This window comes from Cricetulus griseus, chromosome 3 (assembly GCF_003668045.3).
Source record: "Cricetulus griseus strain 17A/GY chromosome 3, alternate assembly CriGri-PICRH-1.0, whole genome shotgun sequence".
NCBI lineage: Eukaryota > Metazoa > Chordata > Mammalia > Rodentia > Cricetidae > Cricetulus > Cricetulus griseus.
The window spans coordinates 130,905,767-130,926,249 of NC_048596.1; the positions used below are offsets into that span (position 1 = coordinate 130,905,767).

General features: G+C 44.2%; 1 protein-coding gene across 1 annotated transcript in view; it reads left to right on the forward strand.

Annotated features, from left to right (window-relative positions):
* Positions 1-20,483, forward strand: part of Lrrk1 (leucine rich repeat kinase 1) — a 150,006-nt gene that overhangs the window by 40,374 nt on the left and 89,149 nt on the right. Inside the window, exons 3-4 of the mRNA XM_027408101.2 lie at positions 4,210-4,373; positions 17,876-18,047. Coding sequence (XP_027263902.1) covers positions 4,210-4,373; positions 17,876-18,047 — 336 coding nt within the window. The remainder of the gene's footprint in view (positions 1-4,209; positions 4,374-17,875; positions 18,048-20,483) is intronic.

Below are 20,483 nucleotides of genomic sequence, written 5' to 3' on the forward strand. Positions count from 1 at the left end.
CAATGTCCTCATGCCCTCCCCCAGCCGAGATTAGTAGTACATCATAGAAATAGCATCACTTCGCAACATTTTATTTTCTCAGCATTTTGTTTGTGAGATTCATATCAGTCATCAGAATGATCGATAGTTCATTCCTTTTTATTATTGAGTACTTACGGCTCCACAGTTTGTTTATTCAACAAATAAACAAAGTGAGCTTCTTGAAGCTTGGAGATTTTATGAGCATTCTTGGATAATTTTGGGGGGCATACTCCCTCTGGATAAAAATCTAGGACTGGAACAGGTAGGTCATGGGTCTGTGTGTGTTCAGTTTTCAAAGGTGCCACCAGAACTGTCTGTAATGTATTTACACATTTTACATTCCAACCCATCAAGCCTGAGCATTCTGGCTGCTCACATCTTTTTAAGGTGTAGCACTCTGTTGGGAGTGTAGTGGGTGTTGCTGTGGCTTGTGCATTTCCCTGATGAGCAATGAGTTTTTTGACTGTCTTCCATTGTTCAGATCTTTGACTTTTTGTAGTTGTGTTGTTTATCTTTTTGTTATTGTTATGTTTTTTATATTTTTTGTGGCAATCTCTACACCATTTATCTTCAGGCATGTCTTACCATATTGCATTCCAGACTAGAATTTGCCTGCTCCTTTAAAAGATGCCTTTGATGACCATAAACTCAAACTTGGAACAAAGTCTAATTTAACACTTTTTCATCACTTCTAAGACCTTTAGTCAAATGTAATTTAGCGGTTTTCCTTCATAAATACTGTTTTCTGGGACCCTCTGTATCAGTCATCTCATCACCACTGTAACAAAGTATGTGACACAAGCACTCAACAAAAAAAGGAGGTTTATTTAGGCCACAGTTCGGAGATTCGAGGACCTACGTGAGTCCACACTGGCTTAGCAGAGGTGGGGACACATGGGCAGTAGTGACCACATCTCAAATACGCAGAGCTACCCCAACCTTCATGACCTAGACCTCCCGAGAGGCTCACCTTTTACAGCTTCCGCATCTCACAGTACTGATGCCCTGCTACCATTCCCTAAATTCACATCAGACCCGAGAAACATTCAAACCACTTCGAACCCTAGCACCTTGCTTCCTCTGAAGTCTTGAAGGTAGTCTACATATTTTCCTAGGATCTTTATAGTTTTGGCCTTTATATTTTAGGTTCATGATCCACCTCAAGTTAACTTTTGTGTGCTATAAAAGACAAGTATCTTTTAAATTTATTTTTATTTTATGCACACATGTGGTTTTGTCTGCCTGTACGTATGCAAAATGGGTGAGTAGTGCCTGCAGAGTCCTGAAGAGGTCAGATCTCCTGGAACTGTAGTTATACACAGGTGTACACTGCCATGTGGGTACTGGGAACTGAAGCCAGGTCCTCTGGAAGAGCAGTGAATACTGTTAACTGCTGAGCCATCTCTCCAGCCTAAGTGGGAGGTACCCAACGTGCTGGTACCCTCTGTTAAAAACCCTCTTTCCCATTGTGTTGTTTTGGCACCCTTGTCAAAAGTTAATTAGATGGCCAAATTTTGAGTCTTGGTGTGTTTGTTATATGTATATGTTTGTGTGTTGGGGGTGTATGTGTGGTATATGTATGTGGTGTGTTTCTGTGTGTGTGGTGTTTGTTATATGTATGCATGTATTGTGTTTATATTATATGTATGTGTGTATGTGGGGTGTGTGTGTGTGTGATGTGGTATGTGTGGTGTGTTCTGTGGTGTGTTTGTGTACTGATGTGTGTGCTGTATGTGTAGTATGTATAGTATATGTGTGTGGTATGTGTGGTATGTGGTGTGTGTGTGTGTGTGTGTGTGTGTGTGTGTGTGTGTGTGTGTGTTAGCCTAAGGTCAACATCAGATGACTTCCTGACCACTCTCCACAGTTTTCTTTTTTCTCCTTCTGTGTGTGTGTGTGCATGTGTGTACATGTTCACAAGTGGACGCTGAGGTTGATGTTGGGAATCTTCCTTGATTGCTTTTCCTTATTATTCATTGTGGCAGGTCTCTGTCCAACCCAGAGCTGACTGATATGGCTGGTCTCACTAGCCAGCTCGCTCTAGGATCCCATCTCTGCCTTCCAAGCCTGAAATTACAAGAGGGCGGCCACTCCCATCTAACATTTATGTGGGGTCTACCGATCCAAACGCTGGTCCTCATCCTTGCCCATCGAGCACTCTAACCACTGGGCCATCTCCCCAGCCCGTCTACATTATTTTCTGAGACAGGACTCTGTCTCATGGATTCAGCCAAGGGAGCTGCAGTGGGCTGTCTCCACACTCCCCAGCATGCATACAGCAGGCTGTGCCCACTGTTCCCAGGCTTCACTTGGGTGCTGGGGGTCTGAACTCAGGTTCTTACCCTTGTGTGGAAATCTGAGCCAGCTCCCCAGCCCTATGAGCATATTTCTCAACTCAGTTCTGCCCTAGGGGCTGTCTACGCTAGTATCCTATCACTTGCTTATGGGAGCCTAATGGTAAATCTTGAAATCATGTAATTTTCCCACTCTCTCTTTCAAGATCGCTTTGACTATTCTCAAGTTTCCATGCAAACTTGAGACTGATATAATTTTATGAGGGGAGAAAAGTCCAACTGGGATTATAGTTGAACTGAAATTGAATCTGTGCTTAAATGAAGAGGAACTGGCACCTTCCTAGTATTTATTCTCTAACCCATGAGCACGGGAGATCTTACTGGCTACACAAATCTTAATTTTCTTGGCAGGGTTTTTTTTTTTTCCAGAGTTCAGATTTGACTCATCTTTTGTGAAATTTATTTCTAAGCATGTAATCTTTGTGTTTTATTAGGAAGCCAGTTTTCCCTCGCTGTAACAAAATGCCTGAGATAACCATCTTTAAAGAGAAAAGGGCTATTTCAGCTTGTAGTTTGAGTTCATGACAGATGGTCCCCACTGCTTTCTGTCTGTGATATGGACTGAACCAAAATGTTCAACTCATGGATTGAGAGGGATTAGGGAGAGAATGAGGAGGGGGCCTCGTGCCCCAGATCCCCAAGTTTCCAGCCCTGCCTGTCATCACAAGGTCTCTCCTACTATGCAAACTTAGCCTCCAATGGTGGAATTCTCACCTATTCCTTCTGTCATTCAACACAGTTCAGAACTTGACTTCTCATGGGCGACAGTCCTTTTTCTAGCATCTGTAGAGAGAAAGCTTTCGCTTTCATTTCCTAACCCCTTTGGAAATGTCACAGAAGCCTTGAATTTTCTTTCCAGAGAAATTTACACACACAGAGCAACAATTTTGTGCAGGACTTTAAAATGTTTAGGGACCTTCAAAGGCCTGTGTGTCAGCCTTTGGGAGGCAGACCTCTATATGAACCCTTGTTCTGGAGCAGGACACTGATGGAGGATAGTGATCACCTTCACCTGTATCTTTCCACCCACTGAGGTGCTCGGCTGTGTTTAGCTGCTCCATGGTACCCATGCGCTGGGTCCTCAACAATGCCACAGCCCTGTGTAAGTCTCGCCTCTCCTCCTGAGCAGCACCAGATGCTCAGCCGGCCAGAGCATCCCACATCCCCTCCTCTGTCCAGGACAGGTTAGCACCCACTTAGAGAGAGCAGAGATATAGCTACAGGAAGCCACCATCTAGATAACTGCACCAGGGTCACCAGGCACCTTAGGGACAGGGTGGGTCAGTCACACACATGGTCCAAGAATGTCTCCAGGCCCAAAGTTTCAAAGGATTGATGGAGATACTGGGGTGGCATGTTAGCGCAGAGGCAAGGATTACCTGTCCTAAATCATATGACCTTTTGAGAGCTTTCTTAGTAGAGAAGGGAGCCATGTAGATTCCCACGCCCTGGGTCTTAGCTGCTATTTCCCCTCAGAGGGGCATAGCAGTAGGACCTTTTGGCTGGGACCATCAGCTCTCTCACCAGAGTACTGCCTGCCTCCTGTTGCCCAGGGAACTGGAGCTGCTCCAGTAGGTGGTCCCCTGCAGCCATCACTAAGCTGTGTTAAACTTCTCACTGTCCCAGTAAATGTCTTCCAAAATGGCTGCATGTTCCCCAGAGAAATAGGAACTTGCTGACAGGATCATTTCCTTTATCTTACTACAAAAGCTCCCCCCTCTACCCCCCTCCGTCCCAGTCATGTCATGGGGCGTGCATTCCTCCACTGTCACCTCCAATGACAACCCAGAGGTCACCACACAGTGACACGGTGTGTACATGTCTTCCCATTCAGGTGCCGAAGACATGGGCAGCAAACTGTCTGCGTCAGGTGGCAACTCCTCGGTGCGGTCCCCCAGCATGGAAGACATCCTCACTGCATACAAGCAGAGAAACCTCTCCCGGGCCCGTGACCTGCTCAGAGAGGCTTGTGACGAGAGTGAATCCCCACTGGAGAAGGTAGGATGCATGCCTACCCAGAGTTGCTGTTCTGATTATGTATGAGGCTGTGTGTAATGGGGGAATGCACTTGCCTGTGTGTGCACATGGGAGACTGACACATGGTGTCTTCTGCACCACTCCCTATCATATTTTTTAATTTATTGACTTTATGTATTTTGCCTGCAATGTATGCAAGAAACACCATGTGTGTACAGTGCCCAAGGAAGCCAGAAGAGGGCGTTGGATCCCCTGGAACCAGATTTACAGGCAGATGTGAACCTCGATGTGGGTGTTGAGAACCAGCTGAACCTGGGTCCTCTGCAATAGCAGCAAATTCTCACTAGCCCTACACCATAGTTTTTGATACAGGGTCTCTCGCTAAATCTAGAGCTTGTCATCTCAGCCAGACTAGGCTGTCCAGCAAACCTCTAGGTTCTTCCTGACTCCGCACCTCTAGAACTGAGGTTACAAACATGCACCAATGAATCTGGGCTTTACAAGGGTGCTGGGCATCCAAACCCAGGTCCTCATGTTTGCACAGCAAGCACTTTACCCACCGAGCCACCCCTCCATAACCATCCCCAACACACACTAGTTTTTGGAACAGAGTCTCATGTATCCCAGGCTGGCTTCTAACTCACTATATAGCCGAGGCTGACCCCAAACTTCTGATTCCATTGTCTCCACCTCTGGGCTAAGACTACAGGCATGTACTTCCATGCAGGGTCAAGATGCTGAGGATGGGTTAGATGCTTGGTACATTCTAGACAAGTGTTTGACTGACTTAGCTGCATCCCCAGACTGTAGCTTATCTTCTCATTACCAGAGTCTTCATGGGACTCCAGTGTTTGGAAATACCTCGGTTTGCACACGAGCATGTGGATGCCATTCCTTTCCAGTTTCTTCAGCGGCATCCTGCCATCACCTGCTGTGTCAGACCTTAGAGGGATGTGAATGACTTCACTAAAAAAGAACCAAATGAATTGTATGATATTTTAATTGTCTTCTGACAAATAAAGTTTGCTTGAAGTCAGAGGGAGGAGCTAGCTATGAGCTGACCTAAATTAACCATAGAGGTTTTGGAGGACTGTAGACAGAGAGGAGACAGGAAGTAGTAAGGCGGGGCTGAGAGAGGACCTTAGCCCTTTTGGATGGAGGAACGGAAGAGGTAGAAGGCATCTGGCGGCTGCTCCCTGTTTCTCTGATCTCTCGTGTTCTTATCCCAATATTTGACTCCCAATTTTTTTATTTTTATTTGTATTTTTATTTTTTTTAGTTTTTTTGGCTCCCAATTTTTTTATTGAAAAAGATCAATTAGATTTACACTTCACAAATCCCTTCTTCAGAGTTTATCTACTGAATTTAATTTTTCTTCCATTATAAAACAGCATGTATTCAACATTGTTTAGAAAATAATCTGTAAACGTAAACAAAAAAAGAACAGAAACTAAGCATATCCCTAATATATACAAACACTCTCTCTTCATTTCCCATTTCAATGTCTCAGTGTATTTTCTTCTAACCTACTGGTCTGGGAAGAGTGTTGCCATTTCTGTCATATATTATGTATATAATATAAATACAGTTAATAATTTTGCATTTACTTCCTTTTGCTTCTTTATATCAAGAATTTTCTTTGGGACTGTAAATTCATTGCAAGCATAACCATTAGTGGCTGCACAATATTCCATGTGGTAGGGAGAACACAATTTAAACTTAATCGATTCCTCTTAGTTGGATATTTGGATCATTTCAAATTTCTTACCAATAAAGGTATATGGAGTTTTCTGCCTAGCCATTTTCTTAGTGTAAGGCTATTTTCTTAGCATGCATAGTATTCCAAATGGAAAGTGTAGACATGAACATTTTTTGTTAGCACATTAGTATAAAATAATGAGTTTCATTTTGACATTTTCATACATGATATTTAAAGTTTTAGAACATATGCCAAGCTGTTTGCTAAAAAGCAAGTCCAAAATATACCCACCACACACACACACACCAATAGCTCAAAGGGCTACGAGTTGAAAGTTACCATGGAAACACTTCATCAATACTTTGTTTGCATTACTTTGGTTAGCACAGGCTTATTCCATCTATGTTTCATTAAAAGTTAGAAATGATTCTATTTTTAAACTTCTAGCCTGCTCTCAGAAAAGTAAGAGATTGGGGGACAATGAGCATGGTTGAGAGGACATTTGAATTCATGATATACATGACAAAGGGCCACGCCTGTGTGGGAGATGGCCTAACTGTTCAGTCTACAGGATGAAAAAGCTATGCAATCCTTGGTGTTCCCGGCCTGTAGGATGCTATGAAGAATTCCCAAAGTGTCAGAAAATGTCTCAATGTGATTTGGAAAGCTCTCCAGTATATTTCAGTAAATAAGCAAGTATCTCCTGCTTCCATTAAGAATGCGGAATGAAACCGGGTGGTGTTGGCACATGCCTTTAATCCCACACAGCACTTAGGAGGCAGAGGCAGACGGATCTGTGAGTTCAAAGCCAGCCGGATCTACAAGAGCTAGTTCCAGAACAGCCAGGGCTATTACAGAGAGAAAACCTGTCTCAAAAAGGGGTGGTGGTGGTGGTGGTGAATGCAGGTAAGTGGTACATAGACATGAGCACAGGCAAAGCCCTAGCACATATAAAAAATAAAAAATAAATAAAAACCATTTTTAAAAAACAAAAGGAAGATCAGACACTCCCTTCACTGTGTGCACCTGAGAACTCGGAACATCCATACAGAGCAAGGAACATTTTGACACTGGAGTGAGTTCAGACCTGCTAGTGAGTTCAGAGCTCAAGGAAAACATGGTAGTGCATTTCTGGGGGGTCTTTTTCACCTTTTTTACATCCCAGACTAAATAGGAAAAAGCTGACAACCCAGAAACAAAATGACATAAAGAGGCTCCAAGGCTGATGGCATAGCCAATGTGGACCAGGCCAAGCAGCATGAAAAGACAGAAAGTCTATAGGCAGCACCCAGCCACGCCACAGCAGTGCCCATAGCCCAGTGCCCATCACTCTCCAGCCAAGGCCAGAGAAAGGCTCGAACCCTGCCAGGCAGTAAAACGTTGCTGTCATCCAAGAAGGCTGTGAGGAGCTGGGATACTAATTGGCACCAGGTTATAATGTAAGAAATGCACACACACACACACACACACACACAGAGAGAGAGAGAGAGAGAGAGAGAGAGAGAGAGAGAGAGAGAGAGAGAGAGAGAGAGACAGAGACAGACAGAGACAGACAGAGAGACAGAGACAGAGACAAGAGAGAGAGAGACAGAGAGAGCTGCCACTGGAGACCTAGGGAACAAGGAGACCTCCAAGCTCAACAGGAACTAGGAGTCTAATCCCACGGGTGCCATCTAGTTCCAAGTAGTTTCTGGTTTTCCACCCCACCAGGAAGTGATGAACTGTACCATTCACCTACCAGAGCTAAGGATAGTCCAAAGCCAAGACTCAAATAAACCCCAATCCTAAAATATTTTCCCACTCATCACCAGATCCCAGTAAAGAAACTCTCCTCAGGAATCAGAAAAACAGCAAACCTATGAAAAAAAAAGGCAACAACTGATGCCAACAGCTGGATGAGTCAGATGTTTGAAAGCTCTGACAAGAATCTAAAACAGACAGAACACTCCAGTGAGCAAACACTTAAAGCAAAAGTAAACACCAGGCGTCTCCAAGGCAAAAATGTCAGCGGAGAAACAAAAGGAAACAAATTTTAGAGCCTTTAAAAATACAAGAGCTGAAGTTTTCTTTTGTAGCCAGACCTCAACTCTAGAATAGAGAAGACAAAGGAAGGAATCTGTACCCTAATGTTGTGAGGCGAGGGAGGGAGGAAGGGGAGAGAGAGAGAGAGAGAGAGAGAGAGAGAGAGAGAGAGAGAGAGAGAGAGAGAGAGAGGACATTAAATTAAACAGACCCTCAAAGAGTTCATGTCATCAAAGTCCAGAAAGAGTGGAAGGAAACACTGCAGTGTAGTTAAGGAAACAGAAAACTCCCACAAAGTGAAGAAGACGCCAGCAAGCAGAGTGAAGAAGCTAGGGGGTCCCCAACAGGGTGACCTGGGCTCTGCACACATCATACTCGAACAATCGTGAAAACTAAAAAATATGGAAAGCATCCAGGGAAAGCTGTTGCCTTAAGGGGAAAAACAATCCAAATGACATCATCAGACACCATGGGAACCGAGAGGAGGTGGTACCAAGTACTTAAAGAGGAGAAGAAAAAGTGCCGACCTACAATTCCATAACCTAGGAAATGCCTTTCAAGAACGAAGAGAAAATAAATACATCTGGAATAATGGAAAACAAAAGAGAACCAATGTCTGCAAGTCTTCCCTAATGGAACAGCTAAAAACAGCAAATAATGGAATGAGGACTGCTGGGATAAACAGGAAAAAGAAAGTGGTGGGAACAAAACATGAATACACAAAACAGATTGTCACTTCATCCTTCACTCCTTAAGTTATATTTGATGATTGAAGCAAAAAGTGTAACATCGCTTAATACAGCTCTTAATACAGAGAGGGGGGATTTAAAAAACAAAGCAATTATCTAATAACTGTAAGACTTTAATTCATCACTCAGACTGATCAAACATTGAAAACAGTATATTTTGGTAAGTTGTATATCAAGAATGCAATAGCTGAAACATCTTTTACTACATGTAACTGGATACAGGCTGCATGCCTTTAATCTCAGCACTTGGAAGGAAGAGGCAGGCAGATCGACAAAGTGACCTACATAGAGAGTTCAAGGCCAGCCAGGGCTACATAGTGAGACACTGACTCAAAATAAATATTAAAACTATACATAGAAGCCAGGTGGTGGAGGCTCATGCCTTTAATCCCAGCACTCGGGAGGCAGAGGCAGGTGGATCTCTGTGAGTTTGAGGCCAGCCTGGTCCACAAGAGCTAGCAGGACAGCCAGGGCTACACAGAAAAACCCTGTCTCAAAAACAAAACAAAACAAAAAACTGTACATAGAGCTATATTTAAAAAAAAACTATAACCTATTTAAAATATATTGAGCTGCTCACAAGAAAAAAACAATAAAAATGAAAGTAAACAAAAACGAAATAGCATGGCCGACTTACACTTTAATGTCTAAATAACGATATTAAATATAAATTATTTAAATCCACAAGCTTAGTTCCCATTAGGATTTTTTAAAAGAATAAGAAAATGGATATTGTCTACGAGTGACTCACTTTAAATACCTTGATGTGTATGTGTATTTGTGCGTATATGTGTGTGTGTTCTGAAAGTAATTAGATGGGAAAATATAGATCATGTAAACATTGAGCAGGAGTAGCTGTGTTAATATCAGATAAAGGGAACTACAGAGCAAAGAGAATTACCATGGGCAGGGAGGATTAGTAACTAATAACAAGGGACTGGATTCCCACAATAGCAATCTTCAGTGTTTATGCACTGGATTATAGAGGTATAAAATTTGTGAAACAAAAGCTATGATCTATCTGAAAGAATGAGATATATCATATGGTTATGGATATATCCAGGAGTTTTGGGCATCATCTCAACAACTTATAGAACAATCAAACAGAAAATCGTCGGCAAGTTTACAGAAGAACTCAGTGTCACCACCACTAACAGGATCTAACTGGCATTGACAAGAACACTGCATCCCACAGCACAGATTGCGCACTATTCTCAATGTCCACAGAACATAACCAAGATAAACTGTGTCATGGGCTATGAGATAAACCTCAACACACTTCAAAGTAATTGAAATAACACATAGTGTTCTCTTACTTCAGTGGAATTAAAATAGAAGTCAATAACAAGAGGTAATGAGAACATCTCCAAACACTTGGAAGCTAACAACATACTTCTACATAATCTGTGGGTTACAGATGGGAATATAAAACACATTAAATTGGGTCTGGAGAGAAGGCTCAGTGGTCAGGAACTTGTATTGCTCTTGGAGAAGAACAAAGTTTGGTTCCCAACACCCACATCAGGCAGCTCACAACCTCCTGTGCTCTAGGGGATAAGACACTTACTCTTTTGTGGGTTCCACTCACATGTACACATATTTACACACAGACACACTTAACACACACCCAATTTTCCGCAAGACCAGGAATAAGGCAAGGATATTATTCTCAGTACATTTCTGGAAGTTCTATTTAAGAATAATTATAATTAATATTCATCTGACAAGGGAGATGCCATAATCATGAGAATGGTTTCCCAGAGTAGAGACTTACCTGTTGACTTTAGCACAGTGGTTCTCAACCTTCCTAATGCTGCGACCCGTTAATATAGCTCCTCATATTGTAGTAACTCCCAACCATGAAAATAATTTGTTGGAGTTCTTAACTATAATTTTCTTGTTGTTATGAATCATAATACAAACATTTTTGGAGACAGGTTTGTCAAAGGGGGTCATGACACACAGATTGATAACCACTGCTCTAGATGCAACATGAAAAAGTTAACAGCATAATTTGTGATGGTGGGAGACTGCATTCATGCTCGCTTCTGAAATAAAAAAAGAAATTATAGTTATAATCAACATAGAATTATTCAACAGAACACCTGATGTTCAAGCCAGGGAAATAAGGTGAAGAAGTTAACTAAAACACGTATAGATATGAAGGGAAAATAAAACTATCCTCTATTTGCAGATGGTACAGGCTGCATAATAAGTCCATAAAAGGGAGAATCTAGGGGAAAAAGGAAAACTGATAAACTGTATATTGCCAAAATTAGAAATTTAAGCTCCAAGAAACACTCTGTTTGGAGGCCAGGAAGAAAACACATAGCCCCTGAGGGAGTCTTTGCTAACCTGTATCTCAAACATGGGATCCTCTCTGGAAGATAGGACCTGGAGAAGTGGACATTAGAAAACAAGCACTCCATACTCAGTGGGACACACACAAGCACTCTCCTCAGCGGGACACACACACACACACACACACACACACACACACACACACACCAGGCTGGCTTTCTCCCTTCTTGCTTCTTGTGATGAGGTAGAGCATGCTGGCAAAGAAGGCATGGGGAAGCAAAGCTGTTTACCTCATGGCAGCCAGGAAGAAGAGAGGAAGAGAGCAGAGGAGAGGAACATAGTGGAGCAGTGACAGGGCACACCAGTCAAGGGCAAGCCCCCCCTCAATGACCTCTTTCCTCCAACTGGGTACACCTACTAACGGTCTATTCTACTGTGGACTGATGGGTATTGATCCATACAGCATGGCAGAAGTGTGAGAGATTAGTGGCTGGCAGGGTTGGGGTGACAGAGTGGCTGAGCCCCTGGGAGGTAGCAGGGGGCAGATTTCTTGGCAAAGGAAAGTCTGTGTAGCATGAGTCGGCCCAACATCACATCACTGGTTTTAAAACTGTGGACGGTTATGAAACATGTCTCCTCCAGCATAAACTGGGTGAAGGGTAGTGAGCGAATCCTCTCTGCTCGTATTGAGACTTCTGTCATCTCAAATTATTTCACAGCAAAACAAAAAGTAAGTGTTGTTTTTTTAAATGAGAACAATATAATGTCACTTTATAATGTTTGCAAACTGGCAAAAGTAAACCAATTCATGATGTTTGCATGTGTTGCGGTCAAGGTATTGAGTCTTCCTGGCAGGACAGAGACTGGGCGGAGGAGTGGGGGAGATGACGACACAACAGAAACTTCTTAGCGTCCGAGTGTGATGACAAGATACCCTAGAAAGACAACTCAAGAAGGGGAAAGTGCCTTTTTGTCTGCTTGTTTTCTGATTTGTGTTTTTGTGGGTTTCACTCCATTACCAGCTGGCTCTGTTGCTGTTAGGCATATGATAGGCAGCACACCATGGCAGAGAAAGCACAGGGACACAACATTGCTCACTCTGGGACATCCAAGAGAAAGGAAGAGAGGAGTGGGGAAGGACACAGTGGAGCAGTGATAAGATACATCGATCAAGGGCTTGTCTTCTGGTGACCTTTTTTCTCCAAGTGGTGACCACCTATGCAGGGACCAGTTAATTCCACTATGACCTGAACAGGATATTAATCTGTTGATGAAGTCAGAGCACTCAGAACTAGTCACCACCACCAGCTGGGGACCAAGCCTGCCCTCAGCACAGGACCCTTTGGGGACATTCTCTAGACAAACAGAGTAAGCTCTGTTCCCCTGCCTGGAGGCCCATTCACATGGGAGTTGGTGGCAGCTCATGAAACTGAGTGATTGTTTGCCCTGTAGCTATATCACACCTGGTAAAAAAAAATGTAAAGAATTAGATGAAGGTCAGAAAGAAGGCTCAGTAGGTAAAGTGTTTGCAGTGTAAGCATGAATGCCTGAGTTTGGATCCCCAACACCCATGTAAAGCTTGGGGATATAGGCCTGAAACTGATTGCAGGGGAGGGGAAGGAGACAGGTGGATTCTGGGGACTTACTGGCCAGCCAACCTGGCAGAAATGAGAGTTCTGTGTTCAGTGTGAGACCTTGTCTCAAAAGGTAACTTGGAGAGCAGTAGCGGAAGACACAAGCCAGTCTCCAGCCTCCACCATGCACAAGAAAGATCCTCCAAACACACTTGTGTGCCAACACACAAATAATTAGTTGGAAAGCACACTTGGTTTTGTGAAGCTTCCCTATGAGTGTGTGTGGATAAATATGCCCTACAAGGCCATGTGGGAACTGTCCCTTATACAGGGAGACTAGGGCATAGAAGGAAGCTGGCCTTTAATTTTGTATCAAATTAAAGACATCAGAGCCACCAGGCTGTCTCCAGCCAGAGAAGCAGCTTCTTCCTTCCCTGCCTTCTGGGTCCCTCTTGTCTGTGGCCGGCTGTGACCTCACCCATCACCTTGCGAGAATGGGGCTTTTAAGCCTGTGATGGACAGGAGTCTAGACAGCTCTTAGTCCTATTGGTCAGTTAATCAATCACTTGTGGCTTTCTCCGGAATGTGAGTGCTTTCCAGGAATGGCTGGGCTTCCGGCTCCCATGTGCCCAGAGGAGTGGTGGATTTTTGTTTTCTAGTTGCTTTTAAGCAAATAAGTCCCCTCATTTGCTTTTCAGACATACCACCATCTCTAGTCTATTCACGCCACTTACAGAACTCACCCGTTCCTCCAAGAGTCCCACACTGCCCAGGGGGTCTTGAATGAAATGAAGAGAAACGTGGGTTTCAGCGCCACACAGGCTGCAGTTCAGACCCAGGGCAGCTCTGTTGATCATGCAGCCCCTACCTGAGGGTTACATGTTCACACTCCTGTCATGGGGATACAGGCAGATCCCTTGCACAGCCGTACTGAGGACTTCACATGACAGTGCAAATGAAGCACCCAGTGCAGCAACCACGCTCCCGCAGAGCTTGGTGAACATCCATTTCTTCCTTCTCCAGAGCACCACTTGCCCATCCCTTCCTGCCCGTCTTGCTCTGCATACCTTCTGGACATGTTTGGTTTCTGAACTGTTCTGTTGGTTGTTTTACGAACATCCCCACCAAGAGCTTGCCCGTCAGTTCGTGAAGGCCAGCAGTCCCCCAGGTCCTCTGTGGTCAACCCCGCTCCTTACACACACAGAACATCCATAAATGTGCACACAAGTGCAGACTGACTTGTTCCTTCTTGCTTTCTCTGTTTACCTCCTTCAACGGGCTAATGCTCGAATCGTGGGATGCAGTCATGTTGTATGAGGGACCTAGATTGCAGGAATACATTTCCACATTCACAACTTTCCTTTGTGTGGACCCAGGTCTGAAAGCTATGATTCTGCTTTAAATGCCAGGGTGGTTGGGATGAAGTTGGGACTCAGGCAGGGGCCAGTGTCCACCTTATCGTTTTCTTCCTTTGAACTCAAATCAAGAATCCTGCTGTTGTTTCTTTGTCCCTGGATCCTGGTGTGTGGAACCCCATCATCAGCCACATTCCCTTTATCAATAACTTGTAGGGTGGGTGGTGTCTTAGTTGGGGTTTCTATTGCTGTAATGAAACACCATCACTATGGAAACTCTTATAAAAGAAAGCATCTAATTGGGGCTTCCTTAACGTTTCAGAGGTTTAGTTGATTTTCATCATGATGGGGAACATGGTGGCTTGCAGGCAGACATGGTGCTGGAGAGGTAGCTGAGAGTTCTTCACCAGATCTTCAGGCAGCAGGAAGAGAGTAAGACCCTGGAACTGACTTGGACTTTTATTTTTATTTATTTATTTTTTTTTGAGATAGTGTTCTGTCTTTGGAGCCTCTCCTGGCACATGCTCTGTAGACCAGGCTGGCTTCGAACCCACAGAGATCTGCTTGTCTCTGCCTCCCAAGCACTGGGATTAAAGGTGTGCACCACCAACGCCTGGCCTGACTTGAGCTTTTTTTTTTTTTTTTTTTTTTTTTTTTATTCATTAGTTCAAATTAGGAACAAGCTTGCTTCACATGTCAATCCCTTCTCCCTCTCCCTCCCCTCCCCCCAACATCCCACCTGCCCCTAGCCATCCCCCTCCACTCCCCAGGCAGGGTAAGGCCCTCAAAAGGGGCTCCCCAAAGTCTACCACATCATCCTGGGCCAGGCCTAGGCCCTTCCCCATGTGTCCAGGCCAAGAGAGCATCCCTTCACATGGGATGGGCTCTCAAAATCCCTTCTTTTTTTTTTTAAGACCTTACATATTTAATACAGTGCGTTACCCCTGTACAAATGGAAAAAAATTAAGTTCAACATTTCTAGACCAACATGGCTATTGATTTTTGTACAATGCCAACTCAACACGGTAAACTGGGATACTTTTTTCCAAAGTTGACAGCACAGCTAAAGTTTCCAAAAATTCAAATTATATATATATATATATATATATATATATATATATATACCAATAATGGCAGTATGTTATGCATCAATAGCAGCAACAGCTTTTCCAGATTCTGCACTGACTTGAGCTTTTGAAACCCCCAGTGAACACACTTTTTAGGACAAGGCCACACCTACTCCAACAAGGCCACACCTCCTAGTCCCTATCAAGTAGTTCCATTCCCTAATAACCAAGCATCCAAATCAATGAGTCTAAGAGGGTCATTCTCATTCAAGTCACCACAGGTGGTCCTCAGGAGCTTGGTCCCTTCCCCCTCTCTGAGGTTCTCAAACTGTCATATGGCAGTTGAGAACTGGCTCTGGGCTCATACAGTGTCCATCTTCATGAGCAGGCGGTTGAGAATAATGCTGTACTGTAGAAGTAGAATTTACATAATTAGGGGCAGGTTTTCTTTTTTAAAAAATATTTTTTATTGAGCAGAGATTAAAAGTTAATAAACCCTGGTGCTGTATATGGAGTAGGACATGGTGTTTTATAAACAGAAATATAACAATGTAACTAAGTTCCACCAATACAATGATGAGTCAAAAAAGAAACACAAAGAAACAAGGAGCATGCATAATAAATTTCACTTATTTATGGATCAAGAAAAGCCAAAGCTAACCAAAAGTGAAACAATTACCATATTGATTTCATATTTAAGCAATAGGAGAATATTAACTGAGCAAGAATGCAAGATACATATCAGAGACATAATTTTTTGCTGTTTTATGGTATACTTAAATATGTGAAACTTTCAATTTATATACTAAGTTTTGTACACTTCACAGTACATATGTTAACATCAATAAACATGTTATCAAATTAAAAAAAATATTTTTTAGCCAGATGGTGGTGGCACACTCCTTTAATCCCAGCACTTGGGAGGCAGAGGCAGGCAGATCTCTGTGAGTTCAAGACCAGCCTGATCTACAAGAGCTAGTTCCAGGACAGCCTCCAAAGCTACACAGAGAAACCCTGTCTCGAAAAACAAAAATATTTCTTGACAGTTTCATACATATATAATATATTATGGCCGTTTCTATCCTCCATTACCCCTTTCTGTCCCCCTCCTGCTCCCACTGAACCTCTTCTCCTTCCCTACAAGCCCCAGTCCTAGTTGTATGTCTTTTTTTTTATTATCCACTGGGTTTAATCACTTGCCCAAGCATGAGTGTGGGGTTATTTTCTGGCTCATGGGCATCTTACCAGTGGCTGTCTCAAAATAGAAAACTTATCCCTCCTCCCCCAGCAACCTTTAACTACCAGCAGCTCCTCAGGAAGGGGGGGTGCATCATAAGCCCCTCCCCCATCCATAATGGAGTGTTGATGGGCCCCATCTTCTGTAAGTCCTATGCAGGTCACCACTGTTCTGCAGATCCTATGCAGGTAACCATAACTCTGTGGTCATATGCAGGTCACCACAGCTCTTTAGGTCCTATGCAGGTCACCACAGCTCTGTAGGTCCTATGCAGGTCACCACAGCTCTTTAGGTCCTATGCAGGTCACCACAGCTCTGTAGGTCCTGTGCAGGTAACCATAGCTCTGTAGGTCCTATGCAGGTAACCACAGCTCTGTAGGTCCTATGCAGGTAACCATAGCTCTGTAGATCCAATGCAGGTAACCACAGCTCTGTGGTCATATGCAGGTCACCACAGCTCTTTAGGTCCTATGCAGGTAACCACAGCTCTCTTGGTTCCTGAGTTCATGGTGTGTCATGTCTAGAAGAAGTGTGTTGCAGCAGCACACCCTCCCACCCTCTGCTTCTGATACTCTTTGTGCCTTCTCTCCCACAGTGTGCCCAGAGCCTTAGAGAAGGTGGTACACATATCTCATTTAGGGCTGAGCACCCAACCATGATTTACTCTCAGCACTTTGAAAGCTGGGTTTTCTTTTTTTCTATCTTTCTTTTTTTGGACATGTTCTTCTTTTTTTATTTCATGACACTCATTGTGTTATTTTCTTTGTTTCTATTTATGTGCATCGGTGTTTTGCCTGCATGTGTTTCTGTGTGAGGGTGTCAGATCCCCTAGAACTGGATTTACAGACAGTTGTGAGCTGCCCTGTGGGTGCCCGAAATTGAACCTGGCCAGTGCTCTTAACTTCTGAGCCATCTTTCCAACCCCAGGTTTCTAAACTGCATTAGGGAAGTAAATAGAAACGGGAAATGTCAATAAAGTCTTATTGAACCTGAATGGACATTCTCCAACTTCCAGTGGTCTGGCTTGACTCTTGGACTTTCTAATAGTAAGGAAATAACATGCATTCAGGAACAGTCACACCGGATTTTGACTTTTCCCTGGGGCAGGGGTATGTGCACTCCTCTGTGTGGCACAGAGCAACCATGCCAACCACAACTCAGTGTGCAGTGTTGCCAAACTGTGGCATCCCGGATTAGGTAGACTTCAGTGCATTGCACATGGTACTTTCAACCTATGGGTTTATACCCCAGTATAAGTTGGTAAGCATCTCTATGTTTATTAAAATCATCGTTTCCACATGTAACAATACAGAACTCTTGGTGAGCTGGTTTCTGTTTGTGTTCTAAAGTGAAGTTGATTGTGGCTGTCCACTCTGCAAAAGTCACCATCCAAGCATGGTGCAGCACACGGGGCAGGTGTTGCCATCCTGGGCAGCTGAGCTGCAGTCTTGACAGAGGCTCGGGGAAACATTCTAAGTGATGGAGCTGGCCTCACTGAACCCTGTCCCATTCTAACCAGGGTCAGTTGCTGAGCATTTCGGCAGCCCACGGAGATCTGGAGACCGTCCGGTTCCTGCTCACTGAGAAGCGTGTGGAGCTGCCAATGGAGCCCACTGATGACAACCCAGCTGTGGTGGCAGCGCATTTTGGACACACCGAAGTAGTACACGAGTTGCTAGAGTCTTTATCAGGTAAAGCGCTGTGTGTGAGCTCCTCACCACTGCCATTTCTAGCTTTGCCTTTTGTGGAACAGAACTGGAACCACAGACTTAGGCAATCTTTTCAGATTGGTTTCTCTCACCTAGCAATATGCAGCGAATGGTATGCAGTGCCTTTTCATCACTCAGTAACTTACTCTTTTTATAGATAAACAATGCTCCATTGAATGGCTGTTCCATGATATGATCCATTTGTAATTTGCCACTGGTGAACTCAAAGTATTCTAGTCTCCTATAATTTTCTTGTAGTTTTGGCTCAGCAATAATGGACAAGTGCCAAAACATCATTGCACCAACAGGTTGAGGCAGACCCTAGGAATGATCTTGAGGTGTTAGACCTTTGATGCCAAGGCTATGTGCTGTAGAATAACCCATACATAGTTTAATATTTTGTAATTGATACCTTGAATTTTTCCATAATTTTAAAACCAAAGGTCCTATTATTTCTGTTTTGTTCTGGGGTCACACATCATGCCTATGGCCCATTGTGCGTGTGTTTGTGTGCATTGAGATAGATCTATGCTCAGTGGTTCCTCCTAGCCAGTGTTCCACTTGTGTGCCTGGAGGGGGAAGGACTTTCTGGCTAGGAATCAGCAGAGTTGCAAGGAGCTTAAGAAGCAGGCTGGATGAGATGAGACATAGGGAGGCAAGAGGGAGCTAAAGGATGGCTCTCTTCGGGGCTCTCATGATTAGCTTTGAGTCCAAAAGGGTCTGTCACTAGCAGACTCAATACCTGTCTTAGTTACTTTTCTATTGCTATGATAAAACACTGTTACCCAGGTACCTTACCAAAGAAAGAATTTGATTGGGCTTAAAGAGTTATGATGGCAGAGCAGAGGCACAGAGATAGGCTGCAGGAACAGCTGGTAGCTCCCATCTTTATCCACAAGCAGAAAGGAGAGCGCACACTGGGAATAGCTTGGGCTTTTGAAACCTCAAAGCCCACCCCCAGTGACACACTTCCTCCAACAAGGTCACACCTTCTTATCCTTCCTAAACAGTTCCACCACCTGAAGACTAAGCATTCAAACACACAAGGCTATGGGAGCCATTCTCATTCCTACAACCTTAGAGCCTGCCTGTCCAACTGATGTTTATTAAATATTTACCAAGTACTGGGCACCTTCAGAACCTGAGAGGCATGGGAAAGTTTTCGAAAGGTGCTCTCAACCCTTTAGTAATATCTCCTGGGCAGATGGGGGAAACTGAGGCAAAAAGGAGAAACTCCATGCACTGTAATTATGCTGAGACACAGAGGTCTAGAAGGATGTGGAGTGAACTTGGCAAACAACGCAAGGTCTGGGTGGCCCGGGTGGCCCGGGTGGCCCGGGTGACCTGGGTGGCTGCCACTGCAAGCCAAAGGCTGAGCCTCTCGCATAATCTGCTACTCCTGGAGCTTCCTGTGTTCCCTTCATCTCCAGGAAAATGCTGAGAACTGAAGGGCTTGAGAACAATGTTCTGGTTCCACAGGAGAGGCACAGGGTGGCAAGAAGTGCCCTCTGATAATTCCCAGATGACAGGCAGGCAGCATGATTAGGGTACAGTGACACCAGCCGACAAGTTGGAGAGACATCCTTTGAAGTCACATGGTCAGGGCCTCTCGGAGAGTGTGAGAGAGCATTGCAGTTTTAGACAAACTGGGACTTTTCATTTAAATGTATGAGCATTTTACCTGCGTGTGTATAAACCGTATCCATGCCAGGTGCCCATGGAGGCCGGAAGAGGGTGCTGGACGCCCTGGAACTGGAATTACACATATTTGTAAACTGCCATTTTACAACTGGGAAACCAACCCCAGGTCCTCTGCAAGAGCAGCTGTGGTTCTTAACCATTGAGCCATCTCTCCAGGCCTCAGACTAGGATTCAAGCCTTCACTTTGCTACATATTCCCTGTGGGGCCCTCAGCATTCCCAACCTCTGAACTCTGGCCTGGTCTTAAAACAGTGACTCTGCCTCCTTACTTGGCTGTGTCTTCACAGAAGTTAGCATGTGGTTCTACATCTTCTTACCATGGTGTCCTTGTTCTAAATGAATTAGGGATCATGGTTTTCTGTTCTGGCTGGACACGGAGGGAGACAGATAGTCGCCCAGCAAGGCTCCAGCCAGGCTCTGTGTCAGGTGTCTTCACTGGTGAATCCTACCCGCCCCTCCATCCTGATCTTGTCTCTACTTCCTGTCAGTCCCTCCTCCTGCCCCAGAAGGTCACCCTCTTACAACAGGTGATAGTCTTGAAGCACTCTGGACCTCTGGAAATGAGACAATGAGGTAATGCCTCAGGGACATGACAGAAGATGAGGTCATTTCCATGGCAACTAAAAGATTTTACACCAGTTTCAACTTGAAGATACTGTAACATTCCAGGCCACTCCATCCCTGTAATATTCGAGGTATTCAGTGTCACTTTGTCCT